This window comes from Phocoena phocoena, chromosome 2 (assembly GCF_963924675.1).
Source record: "Phocoena phocoena chromosome 2, mPhoPho1.1, whole genome shotgun sequence".
In the NCBI taxonomy this organism is placed as follows: Eukaryota; Metazoa; Chordata; class Mammalia; order Artiodactyla; family Phocoenidae; genus Phocoena; species Phocoena phocoena.
Window position 1 is genome coordinate 85,472,857 of NC_089220.1, and position 15,991 is coordinate 85,488,847.

Consider the following 15,991-nt stretch of genomic DNA (forward strand, 5'->3'; position numbering starts at 1 on the left):
TCACTGACAGATCCAGTCTCCATGCTAAATTATAGCCAAACAAGTGACTGGAAGTCTTAGGTCCCCAAGTTAAAGTGACAGAGCCAGGACAATTTACCCTTTGTTCATATTAACCAACAAAAACAGATCTCAGATACTCCAGGAAAGTAGGTGGTGGGAAGGGGTATCTAGGTAAATCTAGCTGTTCTATGAATTAACCCTCAACAAGTTTGGTAACTGACCCTCACCAAACAGACATCTCTCACGAGGACAAACAACTGAGGGTCCCTAGGTTGGGGGTTTCCTGGAGGGCGAGCAGAGACGATTTCCTATTTTTATTATATCCTTAAATCCCCCAGCCCTGTGCATACTTGGAAGCTCAATTAATGTTTGGTGAATTTAGCTGAGGTAGTATTGAAGGTAAATGTAGTATATTGGGGAATCTCTACTACTGCAAAAAATGTAACTCCATTCAAATACCTGGACCTCTAAGCAGATGGAAGAGAAAGCAGTGCAGTTGCTACTGCCTTTTCAAGTAGTCAGCCCTGGAATTGGTGGCAGGTGAGGAGATGAGGTGTGCTTCTGTACCTATAGACCCAAGGAGAGAAATCTATCCTTGTGACAGCTAAAAAATGTAGCTATAATTCTAGTATTTGAGTTACTCTATAATATATTCCTTATAACAGGGCATGACATTCAGTAGTCAAGTGTCTCAGCTGGCAAGTAACAGAGGCCCAACACAAACTAACTTAAACCGAAAAAAAGCTCTATAACTTGAATGTTCAAAAGTGATGATCAGGTTTAGACACACTGAATCCAGGCCTCAAACAATGTCATCAAGACACAATCCCTAATATCATCTATTTGTCTATCTACCTGTCTATCTATTTATCACCTCTGACCTCTCCGCCCACTCCCCCATCTGCTTCCTCTGAGTTATCTTTATTCTCAAGTGGGCTAACTTCACAAAGGGGCAAAAATGGCCACCAGCAGCTTCAGGCTGACACTCCACCAGCTTAGTAACTCCCAGAGGAATATGTATTTCTTTCTCAATAGTTACAACGAAAGTCTTGGCCCATATCTCATTGGCCCAGATTTAGTCATGTGCCCATCCCTGAACCAGTCACTCTCACTCTAATTGCCCTTAATAGCCATCTGGATCTGGGTGAAGAGGGAAGCCCACCAGAACAACATGGGCTGACAGTGGTGCTGCTCCCCAGTTGAAAATTGAGGTGTAATGCCAGGAGAAAGTGGTATGTATTTTAGGGAGGCAAAACACTGGGGAGACAAAAATAACATATGTTGACTATACCTTAATTGGTTTCTTTGTTAAGAGGAAAGAGTCTTATTTGGAATAATGAGAGTTTTATATTTTATTAGTGGGAAATGGTTTTTAAAGACCACATTCTGGATGTTGATGTTTTCTTTACTGCTAGATTTTTACTGCTTCTAGTTTTTTTGTTTCTTTTGTTTTAGTGCAGAGAGATAGAAAATTTTTTCTAGGAAGACAAAAATAAATCATAAGTTATATATCCAATTCAACTTTAACACTGCAGGGTTGTTACTTAAGTCATTCGGTTTTATCATTTTACATATTTTCTTTTACACTAAAAATATGCTGGTTCCTAATGACATTAATGTACATTCTTATTTACCTTATCCTACATGTCAAAGTTTTGAAGTAATAACAATGTTATTTTTCTTTATTGTGGTTCACATTTCTTTATGGTTTTGGTTTTTGACCTTAGGCTATATCCCAAAAGGAATAAACAACCAAAATTTTATATTTTAATTCACTTGAAAGAATTCTTTGTTCTTGTTTTTGTTTTTTTTTTTGCGGTACACGGGCCTCTCACTGTTGTGGCCTCTCCCGTTGTGGAGCACAGGCTCCGGATGCGCAGGCTCAGCGGCCATGGCTCACAGGCCCAGCCGCTCCACAGCATGTGGGATCTTCCCGGACCGGGACACGAACCCACGTCCCCTGCATTGGCAGGCAGACTCTCAACCACTGCGCCACCAGGGAAGCCCAAGAATTCATTTTATGTGTGTGGCCATGCCATCAATTTGATAAGCAGTTTGGTTCCTTTGCTTCAATTTGCTCTCAGCTTTTAAAGATTGCTTTTTAAAATTGTCTTTAATTTTGGCTTTTAATTCCATAAAATTTACATGATTCCTAAGTCAAAACTATTTTCAAACAGTTATATTCAGAGTTTTACTTCCATCCCTATATTCACCCCCTTAATCCTTCCCTCTCCTATAGGTAATCTTTTTAAAAATTATTGTTTTGGGTTTATCCTTCCATTGATTAAGAACTTCAGGGGGGATTTGTGTGTGGTGTGGTCTAAGCACGACTGACTTTCCATCTAGTAGGAGGGAGAGATTCCTGAGTGCAGGGAGCTTCAACTCATGTGAGTATACCAGCTTGTTGTGATGGGAGAAACAGAAGGAGAGGGCTGTGTCACTGGGATAAGCTTCTCGAAGCTGTGAAGAACGGTGTTAAAACAAAAACACAGAATCTACAATTATTTCAAAAGTTAAATAACAAAGCATGGGGACTTCCCTGGTGGCACAGTGGTTAAGAATCCGCCTACCAATGCAGTGGACATGGGTTCGAGCCCTGGTCCAGGAAGATCCCACGCGCCGCAGAGCAACTAAGCCCGTGCACCACAACTACTGAAGCCCGCGCGCCCTAGAGCCCATGCACCACGACTACTGAGCCCATGCATGGCAACCACTGAAGCCCGCATGCTGCAACTACTGAAGCCCACGTGCCTAGAGCCCATGCTCCGCAACAAGAGAAGCCACTGCAATGAGAAGCCCGCGCATCACAGTGAAGAGTAGACCCCACTTGTTGCAACTAGAGAAAGCCCGCGAACAGCAACGAAGACCCAACGCAGCCAAAAAATAAAAAATAATAAAAAATTTAAAATAAATTTTAAAAAAACAAAAAAACCCCAAAGCATGACACATCCAAACAAAAGCAAGAGCACCCTCTGTTGGTCTCTGTTGGAATACACATATTTGGTAGTGCCTGGATTTGAAAACTGCTCCGGCCAGGGATGTCCTATTGGGTTACCTTGAATAAAGAACGCACCCGCCAAAAATAAAAAAGAATGCACCCGCCAACAGATGGGGAGGCCTCTGAGGCCCACACCAAATTTACCCTCGGCTCTCCCCAGCTTTCAAGTCCTGTGGCCCTTGGGACATATGCTGATACTAAATATCTATGTTACCATGTCTTGGGGGAAAAGATCTTTACTTTCCCTCCTGTACCTCTTTTCCCTGGCAGAGAAAAAAAAAAAAGCAAGAGCCATGTTTTCTAGTGTCTCTCCAAAGCTGTGACAGTAATGACACTGCCCTAACTCTCAAGGTGCATCTTTACTCAGACAGTATATCAGTGTGAGGGAGCAGTGTGGAACAATGGGAAAAGAAGCCATGTATCTGGCTTCTCTCACTTACTAGCTGTGTGTCCTTGGGCAGGTTTCTTAACCTCTCTGAGCCTTGATGTCCTCATCTGAAAAACAAGAATGATAGTATCCAATTCATGGGCTGTTTTTGGAGGTTTAAATGGGTGGTATGTGTAAAACTCTTGATATGTGATGCCAGTACTACGTATGGACCTCAGTAAATAATAGCTACTGCTACTATTATTATTTCCTTTTTGTTTCACAGGAAATTTGTGAGAATCCCCGATTTATCATTGGCGGAGCCAACAGAACTGACATCTGTCAAGGAGATCTAGGTAGGAAAGTCCCTCGGGTCATATCTAGCCAAACAATCAAGGGGTGATTAAAAGGTGTGATCCCTTCACAGTAAGTAAAGGGACAATAATCTGTTTTTGCTTTTAATGAATTGGGGGGAGGAAGTTTTAATAACATTACCTTTTACTCATTTATCAACATGCTGGTGATTGCTTCATTTAATTTCCGTCCTTCCCACCTTTCTCACTAGTTCTTTGCCTTGTGTCACAGGAGGTGTGCCTCATTCCACAGCCTCCTCTCCAGAGTCTCCAGGACACTCACACACCCCACTCAGCGAGACAAAAGCCCTGCTTTTAGCTGTACCCACCTTCCTTAGAAGTCAGCTCTGAAACTGTCCATGTACCACGCATGTCCCTTGGGCACATAGAATCTATATGCTCACAAAATGTGCTTTTGTAACTCGAACTCTTGTTGAAATTGCCCCAGAATAGCTTCATATTAAACGAGTCTTTCAACAAAGACGACATTTGCCATGTGGATGAGTGTCAATTTTCCGTCTGGTTGGTTAGCTTGTCTGCTTCACCCGGTCTCCTCTGTCTCAGCCTCTTGTTCGGGAAGTATTATCTTTGGTGTGGACTGTGGGAAAGCTCTGTGAAATAAAGTTGGAGAGACATCGACAAACACAGTTTAAAACTTGTGGGAAAAGGGTACTCAAGACCAAATGAATTTGGCTAATCTGGCCCCAGAAGGAGAGGCTGAAGAAGTTTTGGATATCTGAGTTCCTGCACTCGAGGGAAGACTGCCTGCAGAGCCCTGGGCAAGCTAATAATCTGGGCCTGTTTCAGAGGAGAGGCTGGCTGCCTGGGGGGGTCTGGGGGGTGCCAATGGTGGGAGGAGGGCTGTGGCAGCTCTCAGCCTCCCCTCTGCAGTCTCAAAGATGCCGTCATATCCCACAGAGCACAACGAAGGCCTTGTATATAGTCTGTGCTCTGTTAGTGATCCAGGCCTGCCCCTTGGGCATTCACACACGCATACACACACATACACAGGGCAAAGTGCCGCCTCCAACTACTAGTCAGCTTTCCTTACAATACAAATGGGCTGCACTGATGGCTCTCAGATGCTCAGTCTCTGCCAAGGTCCGAAGGGGAAATGGACTCACACTGCAAAGTTACAGGGCAGGCAGATTTCCTGTGGGTGTTGGAAAGAATGACCCAGTTATGACCCCTACTGCCCCATCTCCACTGAGGTCCAAATGGAGGTCTGAGCTTATGTTGCAGACAGAGGAATTGCTTACAGCTTTCAGGAAAGCCAGTCACAAGGGAGTAAGTTACCCTGTTGATCACATGGTCCAGAGACTGCTGTCACACGCCTTCCCTGGGTTGACACCTCTGTAAGGTCAGATCTGGAAGTGGGACAGTGAATGCCAAGTGAACGCCCTTCTCCAGAGAAGTAGAGCAGCCGATGGGGATGGAGTCTCCGTCTTCCCTGGAGGTGTGGGCCCTCCCGTGACCTGTGCCGCGTGTTTGCCTGCAGGGGACTGCTGGTTTCTCGCAGCCATCGCTTGCCTGACCCTGAACAAGCGACTGCTTTTCCGGGTCATACCCCATGATCAGAGTTTCACCGAAAACTACGCGGGGATCTTTCACTTCCAGGTGAGGTCAAGGGAGTGTAGTTAAGAGGGCCAGCTGCTGTCTACTCACCACTGGTCTCCCTGCCTTCACTTCCCAGGAAGTGGCTCCAGGAAAGGTTCCCACCCACCCTCCCGGCCATGGATGTGGGCAGTGATCCCCTTCAGGCCTCAAGCCTGTGAGGAAGCAGTTGTTTATCTCTTCCTACTCTCAAACCCCTACACCTTCCGCTAGGCCCCAGAAAGGTTGGAGGATATCCTGTTTGCTGACCTGTGGGTCTATTTTTTCCTCTCCAGCTGGCTGGCTTCTGTGCTATTACTGGCAGCCCTTCTCAAGTAAATCCCTAAGATACTAGCACTGGGAATCCAGAGGGCCCTTTAGGTTGCAAAGGAAATCCCATCCATGGCTGCAGCTCCTTTTTACTTGTGTCCCTTAAACACAGGTCTATACCAAGACTATCACGCACCCTTTCCAGCCTCTGGAAGAAAAGTCTGGTTAATCTGGGAACCAGGCTTCTGCTTCGGCCCAGCAATGAGTCTTTTGGTTCCAGAATCAATTCAGCCATTGGAAACTTTCTGGATCCAAATTGTCCTGGCAAAGAGCCAAACCCTGTGCTGGACCAGAACTGAAATGAGCTTCGTATGTGGGCATCTAGCAGATATTGGGGTTCTGAGGCATCAATCTGTCTCCAGCCCTTAAGGGCTGACCCAGATCATCAGTTGATCTCCTATCCCAGGACTGAAGACTTCAGAAAGGGTCTTCTCTGCATGTTGAGGATCAGTGTCCTGCTGCCGTCCCAGCTCAGGCAAGGCAGCTGGGCCCTGAATTTTGTTTCTTCAAAATCAAGCTACTCACCTCCCTCAAATATTTAAAAGGTCTCATATCTAAAGGATCATAAACACAAAGACCAGACAGGTTTTTGCCCTCTTGTCCATAAGGGAGAAAATGTCATTAGAAGGAAATTAAACTACATTTGGATTTCTTGGGTCAAAACTGATTTGTTCAAAAAAGAACATCATTCAGAATTGAGAATATTGGACAGTGTTCCTGCTTTAGCCAGAGTATATTCTGGGTCACTTTCCTTTTCCACGTCAATCCTTCTTCTTCAGCAGCAATTTCTACCTTATTTGTCATCAAGAAATACAGAAATCATACATCATCTTCACCTAGACCAGTGGTTCTCAACCCTGACTGCATATCAGGATCAGTTGAGATGCCTAAAAATACTGATACCTAAGCCACACCCCAGACTTACAGAGCAGGAAAAGGAAAATCTCAAGCCCGCAGGTATGTAGGGAGCGCCTACCATCCCCCATACCGAGCTGGACTGGGTGGAAGACAGGGTGGTTTGTAAACCACTTCTTGCCCTCAAGGAGCTCCCAGTCCAGTTAGAGAAAGAGTCACACACTCCAAACCCAAGGTGCTTGGTATTAAGGAGTGTGGGGTAGGGACACATTTCCCAACGGTAATCTGAGGATGTGACTCTATGTTTGACGCTTCTGTGCAGTTCTGGCGCTATGGAGACTGGGTGGACGTGGTTATTGATGACTGCCTGCCGACTTACAACAATGAACTGGTTTTCACCAAATCCAACCACCACAATGAGTTCTGGAGCGCTCTGCTGGAGAAGGCTTATGCTAAGTAAGCAGCACTTTAGACTGAGAGGCAGGGCTAGAGGCGAGGAGGTGGACTGCAAAATCCAGCCCGTGTGTGTGTGTGTGTGTGTGTGTGTGTGTGTGTGTGTGTGTGTGTGTGTCTTCAACTGTGATACAAAGTCAGAGAAGATCTGTGTGTGTGCGTGTGCGTGTGTGTGTGTGTGTCTTCAACTGTGATACAAAGAGATCTGTGTGTGCGCGTGTGCGTGTGTGTGTGTCTTCAACTGTGATACAAAGTCAGAGAAGATCTGTGTGTGTGCGTGCGTGTGTGTGTGTGTGTGTGTGTGTGTGTCTTCAACTGTGACACAAAGTCAGAGAAGATCTGGTCCAGGCAGCGGTGATTCTAAGTAAAACCACTAAGAGTAGAAATAAGACGTGTGTAGGAAATCTTTAGCTTTAGCTTCTCGTAGTGAGCTCTTTAATCCTGCCTTCTTGGTGGCATTGCGAATCCTAGATGAGCGCATTATATCTTTGGAGCTCAGATCCCAGAGTCTGGCTTGGCTCCACCTCATGAGCTTGCAATATATTAATAAAGCCATGTTGTCTCTAAACTTAGAAGCCCCACCCCAGCTACTAATGGCTTTAACAGAGCCCTACCTCAGGTTCAGGGTATAGTGGAAAGCATCAGGAAGTAGGAATAGTGGGTTCCATCCCAGTGTTTCTCCTCTCTGTGGCCTTAGCTGGTCACTTAGCCTCTAGAGCTCAGTTTCTCCATTGTGAAGAAAGGGAATCATAGTACCTATTCCAACAGCTTACAGGCTTGTTGGTGAACTGGATGAGACAAAATCACAGGACCAAAGAGTAAAGTTCTGGTGGTAGGGGTACCTGGGTCATGTTTCCTAGAACCCTGTGACCCCAGATTGGTCTTCATCCTCTCTCTAAGGCTCCATGGTTCATATGAAGCCCTGAAAGGTGGGAACACTACAGAGGCCATGGAGGACTTCACAGGAGGAGTAACAGAGTTTTTTGAAATCAAGGATGCTCCCAGAGACATGTACAAGATCATGAAGAAAGCCATCGAGAGGGGCTCCCTCATGGGTTGCTCCATTGATGTAAGTCTAGGGTGTGGGATGCAGGGCAGGAAGCTGCCAACTATTGGGAAGCCTTACCCAGTGACTAGCAGCATAGGGCTTTCCTCTGGGACAGGGTGAATCTACTGTTTTAGGAAGGTGGAACTGGTTCTCAACTTTGAAAATTGGGAATTTCTCAAGGGAGAAGAGTTTGTGGAGATTTTCAGTAAAGATATTCAGCAACGACATTCTAAGCCCTGGAATTTAGGTGGAAATAGGTCCAGAGGCCTATGTCAGTGTAGGCCTCTGTGGTCAGTGTTTCTCAGTCCCAGCATGCCACTATTAAGCTGGCCACACACTTGGCTTATGGACCTGAGCCCACCAGTTCCCTAAGAAAGCCTCCGGTCATTGAGCTTTGATTGTATCTCCCACTTGGGATACGGGCTTTGTGTTGTAATCTGGGAGAAACTCAGCCTGTGCGACAAAGTGGTGTGAACTGAGACCAGAGCCAAGAGTAAGGGAATGGCAGACTGGCCAGGAGACACACCTTTCCTGGGGGCTGCTCAATGTATAATAAATAGTCTTGGCGATTTCCATTGCTGAAGAGCCCCAAGCTAAATTCCTGTTCCTTCCTCTCCTAGTACACCCAGTAGAGGGGGAAGCTTGGGAAGATGAGCCGGCGTAAAGCACCCATGGATGAACATTTTCTTTCTGCATCACTGTTCTCCATCTTTTCTGCATTCATGCTCTACTTATCTCTACTCTTTTCTTTTGTCTGTCCCCTCCCTTCTTTCTCTCTCCTTCCCTTTCTATCACCCTCCTTTGTTTGCTTTCTCTCCCGCCCCTTCCCCTGCCCTCCCCGTTGGGCCTCAGGATGGCACAAACATGACCTATGGAACCTCTCCTTCTGGTCTGAACATGAGGGACTTGATTGAGCGGATGGTGAGGAATATGAATAACTCGCATCTCAGGGATTCAGACCTCATCCCTGAGGGACTCTCAGATGACAGACCAACCCGGGTGTGTACGCCTCTGATTGTCAGGGCTGACCATCCCTCCCACCTGCATGACCCAGCCCTGTTGTATGTGGTGTCAGACCTTCCTCAGCAGCCAGCACCTCACACACAGGCTCCTCCTGAGGCCTTCCAAGGGTCTGGGTTGGAATAACTTGCCCTCTCCAAGGTTCCTGAGGAAGGTGCGGGAGGCAGCTTTTGGAGGGAATCTCTGTGGGAGGTCCTTCAAACTCCATGGTCCAGGCAGTTTCTCTGATAACGAATTAACAGACAGAAATACAAGAGAGACTTCATTCATTTTTAAAGTACTTCTCTCCTAATTTGTTCATTTATGTATTCAACACATATTTATTGAGCTCCTACTAGGCACTAGGCACTCTTCTAGCAAACACAGAAAATTCTCTCCCCTTTGTTTAGGACTCTAGTGAACAAGCAGTCTCCCCCCAACACCCCCGCCCCAGAGCTTATATTCTAGTACTTTTAGAAGTAATACGTGCCATGGAGTAAAGCAGAAGAAAAATTAAGCTATTATTTTCCCCATCTAAGGATAATAACGCTTGGTATACGTCCTTCTAGTATTTTTCTATGCATACTATTAATCTAAATTTTTATTTTAAAATAGCTGTCATACTGTATGTACCTCTTTGCAGCATGCTTTTTTTCAGTTAGCTTTATATTCCGAATGTGGCAATGAGAATTATATTCTTAATGTGTCTCCTCTAACATTTTTTTTAGTGGCTGCACAATATCCCACCATGCTAATAAGTTATAATTTATCTACCCAATACCTTATTATTGGGAATTTAGATTGTTTTCTTTTTCTGGTCTTGGCTATTACGTTTAAATGTTACGATGAACATCCTATAAGATACATCTTTGTGTCTGTCCATGATGATTTCCTCAGGACAGATGGCCAGCAGTGGAATAGCTAGGTATGCATAAGTAATGCGACAAGAGTCATTTCAAGTGGCTCCCTCCCCCCCACCCCTCCCTCCACCACCTAGAACTGAGAGATGCACGCATCTCCTGCCCCCCTCCCTTTCTTTTTTTTTTTTGCATTACGCGGGCCTCTCACTGTTGTGGCCTCTCCCGTTGCGGAGCACAGGCTCCGGACGCGCAGTCTCAGCAGCCATGGCTCACGGGCCCAGCCACTCCGCGGCATGTGGGATCTTCCCGGACCGGGGCATGAACCTGTGTCCCCTGCATCAGCAGGCGGACTCCCAACCACTGCGCCACCAGGGAAGCCCCCCCCCCTTTCTATTCAGCATGGTCTGGGTCCTATAAAGACTGGAATCTGGAAGAGGTTGAGATGCAAAAAGCCCTGGCCCTCCACACACCCCTCACCTTGAAAAGGCCTCCAGGCTGCTCCTCTTAAAGCTGTTATGCTATCAGGCAAAGTGAAGCCACAGAGATCCGTCTAGGGCTCACTGGGCTTTGGTGATCCTACCCCTCTGCCCAGGATCTCCTGTGGCTGCAAATGTCAAATGGAGGAACTACCCCTGCTCCCTGAGGCATGGTCATGTCTCAGCAGGACTCTCCTCTGGCCTCCTCAGAATTCTCTCCCTGGGCGCTTTTGATTTCTTGAGCGTGTTCTGGGGGGTGTGTGGAGGAAGTGAGGGGATGTGAGGATAAAGGGTTAGGCCTACATGTTTCGTCTAACCCCCTTTTCCCAATCCCTTTCTCTTCCAGGAATAGTCAACCCTGGGTGGGCTCAGGGGAAGGGGAGCCCAATCCAGGGCAGCCTCCATCTGCCCCCACTTCCTCCTCTGCAGGACCCCAAGGGATCCAGAAAGGAGGGCCAGGCATGCTCTCACCCACCTCGTGCCCCAGCTCCATGTCGCTCTCCGACGGTCTGGGGAAACCACTTGTCTGGGCGGCATCTTCTTGGCTCTCTGAAAGGGCTAGTGAGGGCCTTCTCATGGCTGGGAGGCACACTTCCAGGGTGCAGAGGAGTCCTCGTCCTCGCAGAACCCAGGACATGAACCAGTGTGAACTTTGCTTTAGGCAGCAACCCCTGACAGGTTGTCTGGTTTTCACTCCACAGACGATTGTTCCAGTTCAGTACGAGACAAGAATGGCCTGCGGGCTGGTCAAAGGCCACGCCTACTCAGTCACTGGGCTGGAGGAGGTGAGCCTGGCGGGACTCGGCGGGACGGGACTTGAGGGGCTACTTGGGTGAACCTCCCGAAGTCAGGACTTGGCTTTCTGTGTCCCTTCACATCTGTAGAATTTGCCTCCAATCAGGCACTCAGGCCGAGCGCCTGGGGTTGGAGGAGACCACTGGAACTGGCGGGTGGATCTTGCCACAAGATGGTGCTCAGTTTATGTTTGTTTTTAGTGCTAAAGATAGCAATTGCCCCAACATTTCCGAAGAACAAATAGAAAGCACTTTGGCTTTATGAAGTTGATATCATGGGCTCTTGTGTTCCTTGTTTTTCATGGTCAGTTCCAAGGTTTTGCTTCCCCTGGGATGTCTGGCCTTCACTGGGTCACGTCACAGACTGGAACCTTGTCAGGCCCCTTGTGCACAATTGGGCGAGTTGTGCCCTGTTCACAGAGATGGGCAGAGAGGGGCAGTTGTCTGCAGCAGCCCATGCAGCAGACAGGAGGAAGGGCCCCTTTTTCTGACTGATCCATCTGGAAGGGACATTTTCTATAGTTCCTCAGCCAGCAGGGGCGTTTTATCTAATTCACACAGAGGCACCTTGTGCTAGCAGAGCCCTACATTATATTCCCTGCCTCCTCTCCCAAAGCTCTGAATGGCCAGATGTTCGCTGGGAAAATCACTTCTTAGAAGATGGCAAGGTGGTGGCCAAGCCTGACTCCTGCAGACTCAGCCCTAAGGTTCTGACCCATCACCCTGCCATTCCACAGGGGACTTATGATTAATGTCCTTGACCGGGGCCAGGCAGGACAGGCCCCTGTACAGGATTCTCTCCCCACTCCCACCCCAGCCCTCAGGGCAAGACAGAAGACCCCCCTTTCAGAAAGGGCCCAAAGGGAGAAAGCTTTTTCTCTTTGCTCAAGGCCCTGTACAAGGGTGAGAAAGTGAAGCTGGTGCGGCTGCGGAACCCCTGGGGCCAGGTGGAGTGGAATGGCTCCTGGAGTGACAGGTGGGTGCGGGGACCCCACGAATAGGGGACAACGAGGCCTGGGGCAAGGCAGGGCTGGGTACCGAGCCACAAGAGTACTACAAATGCTTGGTCTAAAATCACCCTTAAAACCAAGGATCCGCAGAGGAGAAGAGGGGACGTGGGCTTCAGGAAGGGCTGGGAGCAGAGCCACGGGAACCTGGGATCCAGAGAGCTTGCTGATGGCCACTGTCTGGAAAGGAAAGATGTCTAGAAAGCCTGGGCTAGGTCCAGGCAGGAGGGGAGTCTTGATGCAGGGGTCTGGACTGGACAGGTGACTTCCCTTCTCGGAATCTCTGTTGCCTTATCTGTAAAATGGGAACAACGTTAGCACCTACCCGGTGGGCTGTTATGAGGAGAAAATGCGGTTGTGTCAGGAGAGCGCTTAACCAGTGCTAAGATTTCCTCTCCCTCACTATCCCCATAAAGAGATGCACAGGGCCTTTGCAAGAAATTTACTCCTTATCACTGAGAGCAAGTGACTGGGGGCAGCAAAAATAGCACACCTGGGGAAGCTCTTATGAAGGCTCCAGAATGTTCACAAAGCCTCTATTGTCCCACCCCAATCACTGGCTCCTGACTCCGCCTCTCTGGTTGGAGAGTAGGCCCTGGAGCTCCTTTATTCCCAAGGCGGGAGAGCAGGACTCAGCAGCTGGGAAGGACCACACCCAGGCTGTGTGTGTCCTTCAGCCCCTGGCTTACCTCAACATACCTCTCATCTCAGGGCACCGTAATTACTGGTTCATTCGGCCATTCATTCACTTAGCAAGTATTCGCTGAGCACCTACTGAATCCCAAGCACAGGTCTAAATACTGGGGCCCTTCCGTGAGCAGGCAGCCTCGCTTGGTAGACCGATAAGGTGCTGATCCTGGTCTCCTTACCGTTCCCTTCTCTTATCACGCGACAAATCCCCAGTTCCTCAGTGTGCAGTATGTGCCAGGCCCCATGCTACTGTCTGGGGACTTAGAAATGAACGCAGAGATTCAGGGCCTGCCCTGTAGGCTTTAAGGTCCAGTGGGAAGGACAGAAAAACACTAATCGTTGAGAGAAATGCTATGGTAAGGGTCACAGAGAGGGAGCCCTTCTCCTGGTCTGGGTGGGACAGGAAGGGAGAAAGTTGCCTGGAGGAAGTGGCATTTGAACTGGGCTCTCTGCTCTGGGAAGGCCCTCGGTGCCCCATCAGTTGTCCATTCCACTGACCCGAGTCACCCACAGGGACCCTCGCTGTGTCCTCCAGTCTCAGATCTTGGTGTCCGGCCTTAACTCACTTGCTGCCAACACCTCCACTGCAGGGGTCACTGACTAGTGGGGCCCAGCCTCAGTCACACAAGGAGACCCTCCCCCCAACTCCCCGCCACTGTCCGCCTCCTGCTGGTCTCAGGAATCTCCACTTCCCCTCCGGTATTCCCTGGTTCCAAGCACTTCCTCAATCCCTTACCTCTCCAAACTAGTTTAGTTTCATTCTCCTCCACATGCCTGAAACACAAATGTGCTTTATTTCCTCCTTCTTCGGGAGAAAGAGTGTGTAAAACTGCCCAGCCTTTTAAAACATAAAACTGGGATGTTTCGTGGGGTGGCAGGAGGAAGGAGAAGTTTACATGTCTGGTCTTTCTCTCAGTAACTCAGACAGTTACTTATTAGATGACGGGTCTGTTCTAAAAGTTTTGCATGCGTTATTTCATTTCTTGCTCATCACAGCCCTGTGAGTAGGTGATATAATCATTCCCCTTTTGCAGTTGAGAAAACAGAAGCTGAGAGGGGTGAAGTGACTTGCCCAAGGTTACAGCTAGTACTGGTATGATTAAATTGAAATCCCAGTTTACCTATTTCCAGAGCCCAACTCCTAACTTTAAAGTGTGAGGAACGGTTAAAGATTCAGCCAGAGAAGAGTCAAGCCCTTATAAACCATTCAAAAAGTGTGGTCTTAATCCTGAGGATGGTGGGAAGCAATTATTGGGTTTTACACTGAGGGTATCAGATCAGATTTGCATTTCGATGGTTCACACTGGCTGCAGTTTGGAGATGACCTATTCTCTGAACTTATTCATATTTCTCTGACACCTCCTGTCCCAACTCACACCAGGCCTTCCCTTTCTTTTTCCTTCCCTAACTCCTCCACTCTCCCTCCAGTTGGAAGAACTGGAGCTTTGTGGACAAGAACGAGAAGGCCCGTCTGCAACACCAGGTCACGGAGGATGGAGAGTTCTGGTGAGTCCAGGACCCAAGAGGACCCTACAGGGTGAGGGACGGGGTGGGAGCTGAAATCTCAAGCCTCCATCCCCGGACAGAGGCCGTCAGATTCCAGCCCTTGGGACATCTGGGCCCTGTTCTCCAAATCCAGCCAGAGACCCAGCAAGACTGAGGTTTTGAGAGGAGCCCAAGAGTCATGGTGATGACTGAGCCCAGGACCGGGCCAGCACGCTGTGGCTCCCACCTCTCTGTGCCCCTCCACCTCACACGTTGCTCCCTCCCGGCCTCCGCGTGGCCGTTTCCTGAGCCGAGGAAGCTCTACTTACTCTGCTGAGTCAATGCCCTCCTCACCCTCACTCAGATCATTTCTACTCAGCCTTCAAGTCTCAGATTAAAGGGAACTTTCTTCAGGATCCCCTTGTTTTCCTCAGGATTGTGATTAATTTATCTGTGATACTCACCACCTTTAAGATTGCTTGTTTCATCGTCTGTCCTTCCCCAACTATCTCTCTTTCCCCTGGCCCAGTGCCTGAGCCCGGTGGAGGGGCACACAGTAACACTTTGGAGAACTGAATTGCTGCCAAGCTCTCCCATCAAGAACACATGAGTTTGAGTCGTTATTGCAAGGGATACATCAGAACTGATAGTACTGACCCTAAAAAGGAAGGACAGGGTCCTCTCTAGGATCATGACCAAGTGGCTCTGGACTATTTCATTGTGCTATGTTAGCCCTGGAGTCTTACCTTTCCCAGCCTCCCATACGGGTCTCTCTCTTCTTCCAACCTCTCAGGATGTCCTATGACGATTTCATCTACCATTTCACAAAGCTGGAGATCTGCAACCTCACAGCTGATGCCCTGGAGTCCGACAAGCTTCAGACTTGGACAGTGTCCGTGAACGAGGGCCGCTGGGTGAGGGGCTGCTCTGCTGGAGGCTGCCGCAACTTCCCAGGTGGGAGATGCTCTGGATGGGGGAAGGGTCCAAGCAGAACAAGTTCCAGGTAGAAGAGTATTAACTAGCATTTGCTGAGTCTCTACGAAGTCCCAGACACACACTATCTTACTAAACTGTCCCCATTTTACTGAGAAGGACACCTCCATGCTGAGGAGTTTGCATTAAGGAGCTGGTAACAACCTTTAAGCAGGTTATTATGTCAGAGCAGGATTGTGTTCATAATGCTGAGGATGGGACTGGAGGACTGAGTTAGCAGCTTCTGCAAGAATTCAAGCCAGAGATGAGGAAAGCCTAGGCCAAGTCAGGAGCAGCAGAGATGGGGGTGGATGGGGCAGGTTGAGGGGAGGGAATACTGGGTGATGTGGAGATGGAAGAACGACTTCAAGATTCCCACTCTGGGGGCCTGAGCACATGGTGCCAGGGAGGTAACATGAAACACACAAGAGAAAAACAATCGGTGATTTTTTTTGTTTGTTTTTTTGGATGGAGTCGGTTGTGGGGAGGGGAGGGGAGGGAGGGGAGTTTACTTTGAGACATGGGAAGTCTGAGGCACCTGTAAATATCCAGGTGAAGATGTGTGATAGAGAACTGGATGCATAGATAAGAATGGTACTTGACTCTACGATAGGGACTCAATATAGATTTGTGGAAGGAAGGAAGAAAGGATGGAAAGAAGAGAGGAAGGAAAGGAGGGAAGGAGGGAAGAAGGGAATGAAGGGAGGGAGG

At 48.3% G+C, this 15,991-nt stretch overlaps 1 protein-coding gene across 7 annotated transcripts in view; it reads left to right on the plus strand.

Moving 5' to 3' along the window:
* CAPN3 (calpain 3) overlaps positions 1-15,991 on the plus strand; it is a 49,048-nt gene that overhangs the window by 20,972 nt on the left and 12,085 nt on the right. For 4 of the 7 annotated variants that reach the window (XM_065872961.1, XM_065872960.1, XM_065872962.1 and 1 more), the window contains exons 2-9: positions 3,652-3,721; positions 5,217-5,335; positions 6,819-6,952; positions 7,850-8,018; positions 11,034-11,117; positions 12,017-12,102; positions 14,252-14,329; positions 15,102-15,262. In XM_065872961.1, the coding sequence (XP_065729033.1) occupies positions 3,652-3,721; positions 5,217-5,335; positions 6,819-6,952; positions 7,850-8,018; positions 11,034-11,117; positions 12,017-12,102; positions 14,252-14,329; positions 15,102-15,262 (901 nt within the window). Of the gene's footprint in view, positions 1-3,651; positions 3,722-5,216; positions 5,336-6,818; positions 6,953-7,849; positions 8,019-8,849; positions 8,997-11,033; positions 11,118-12,016; positions 12,103-14,251; positions 14,330-15,101; positions 15,263-15,991 lie in introns of all 7 variants that reach the window. The other 3 variants (XM_065872955.1, XM_065872958.1, XM_065872959.1) reach the window with 1 other exon arrangement.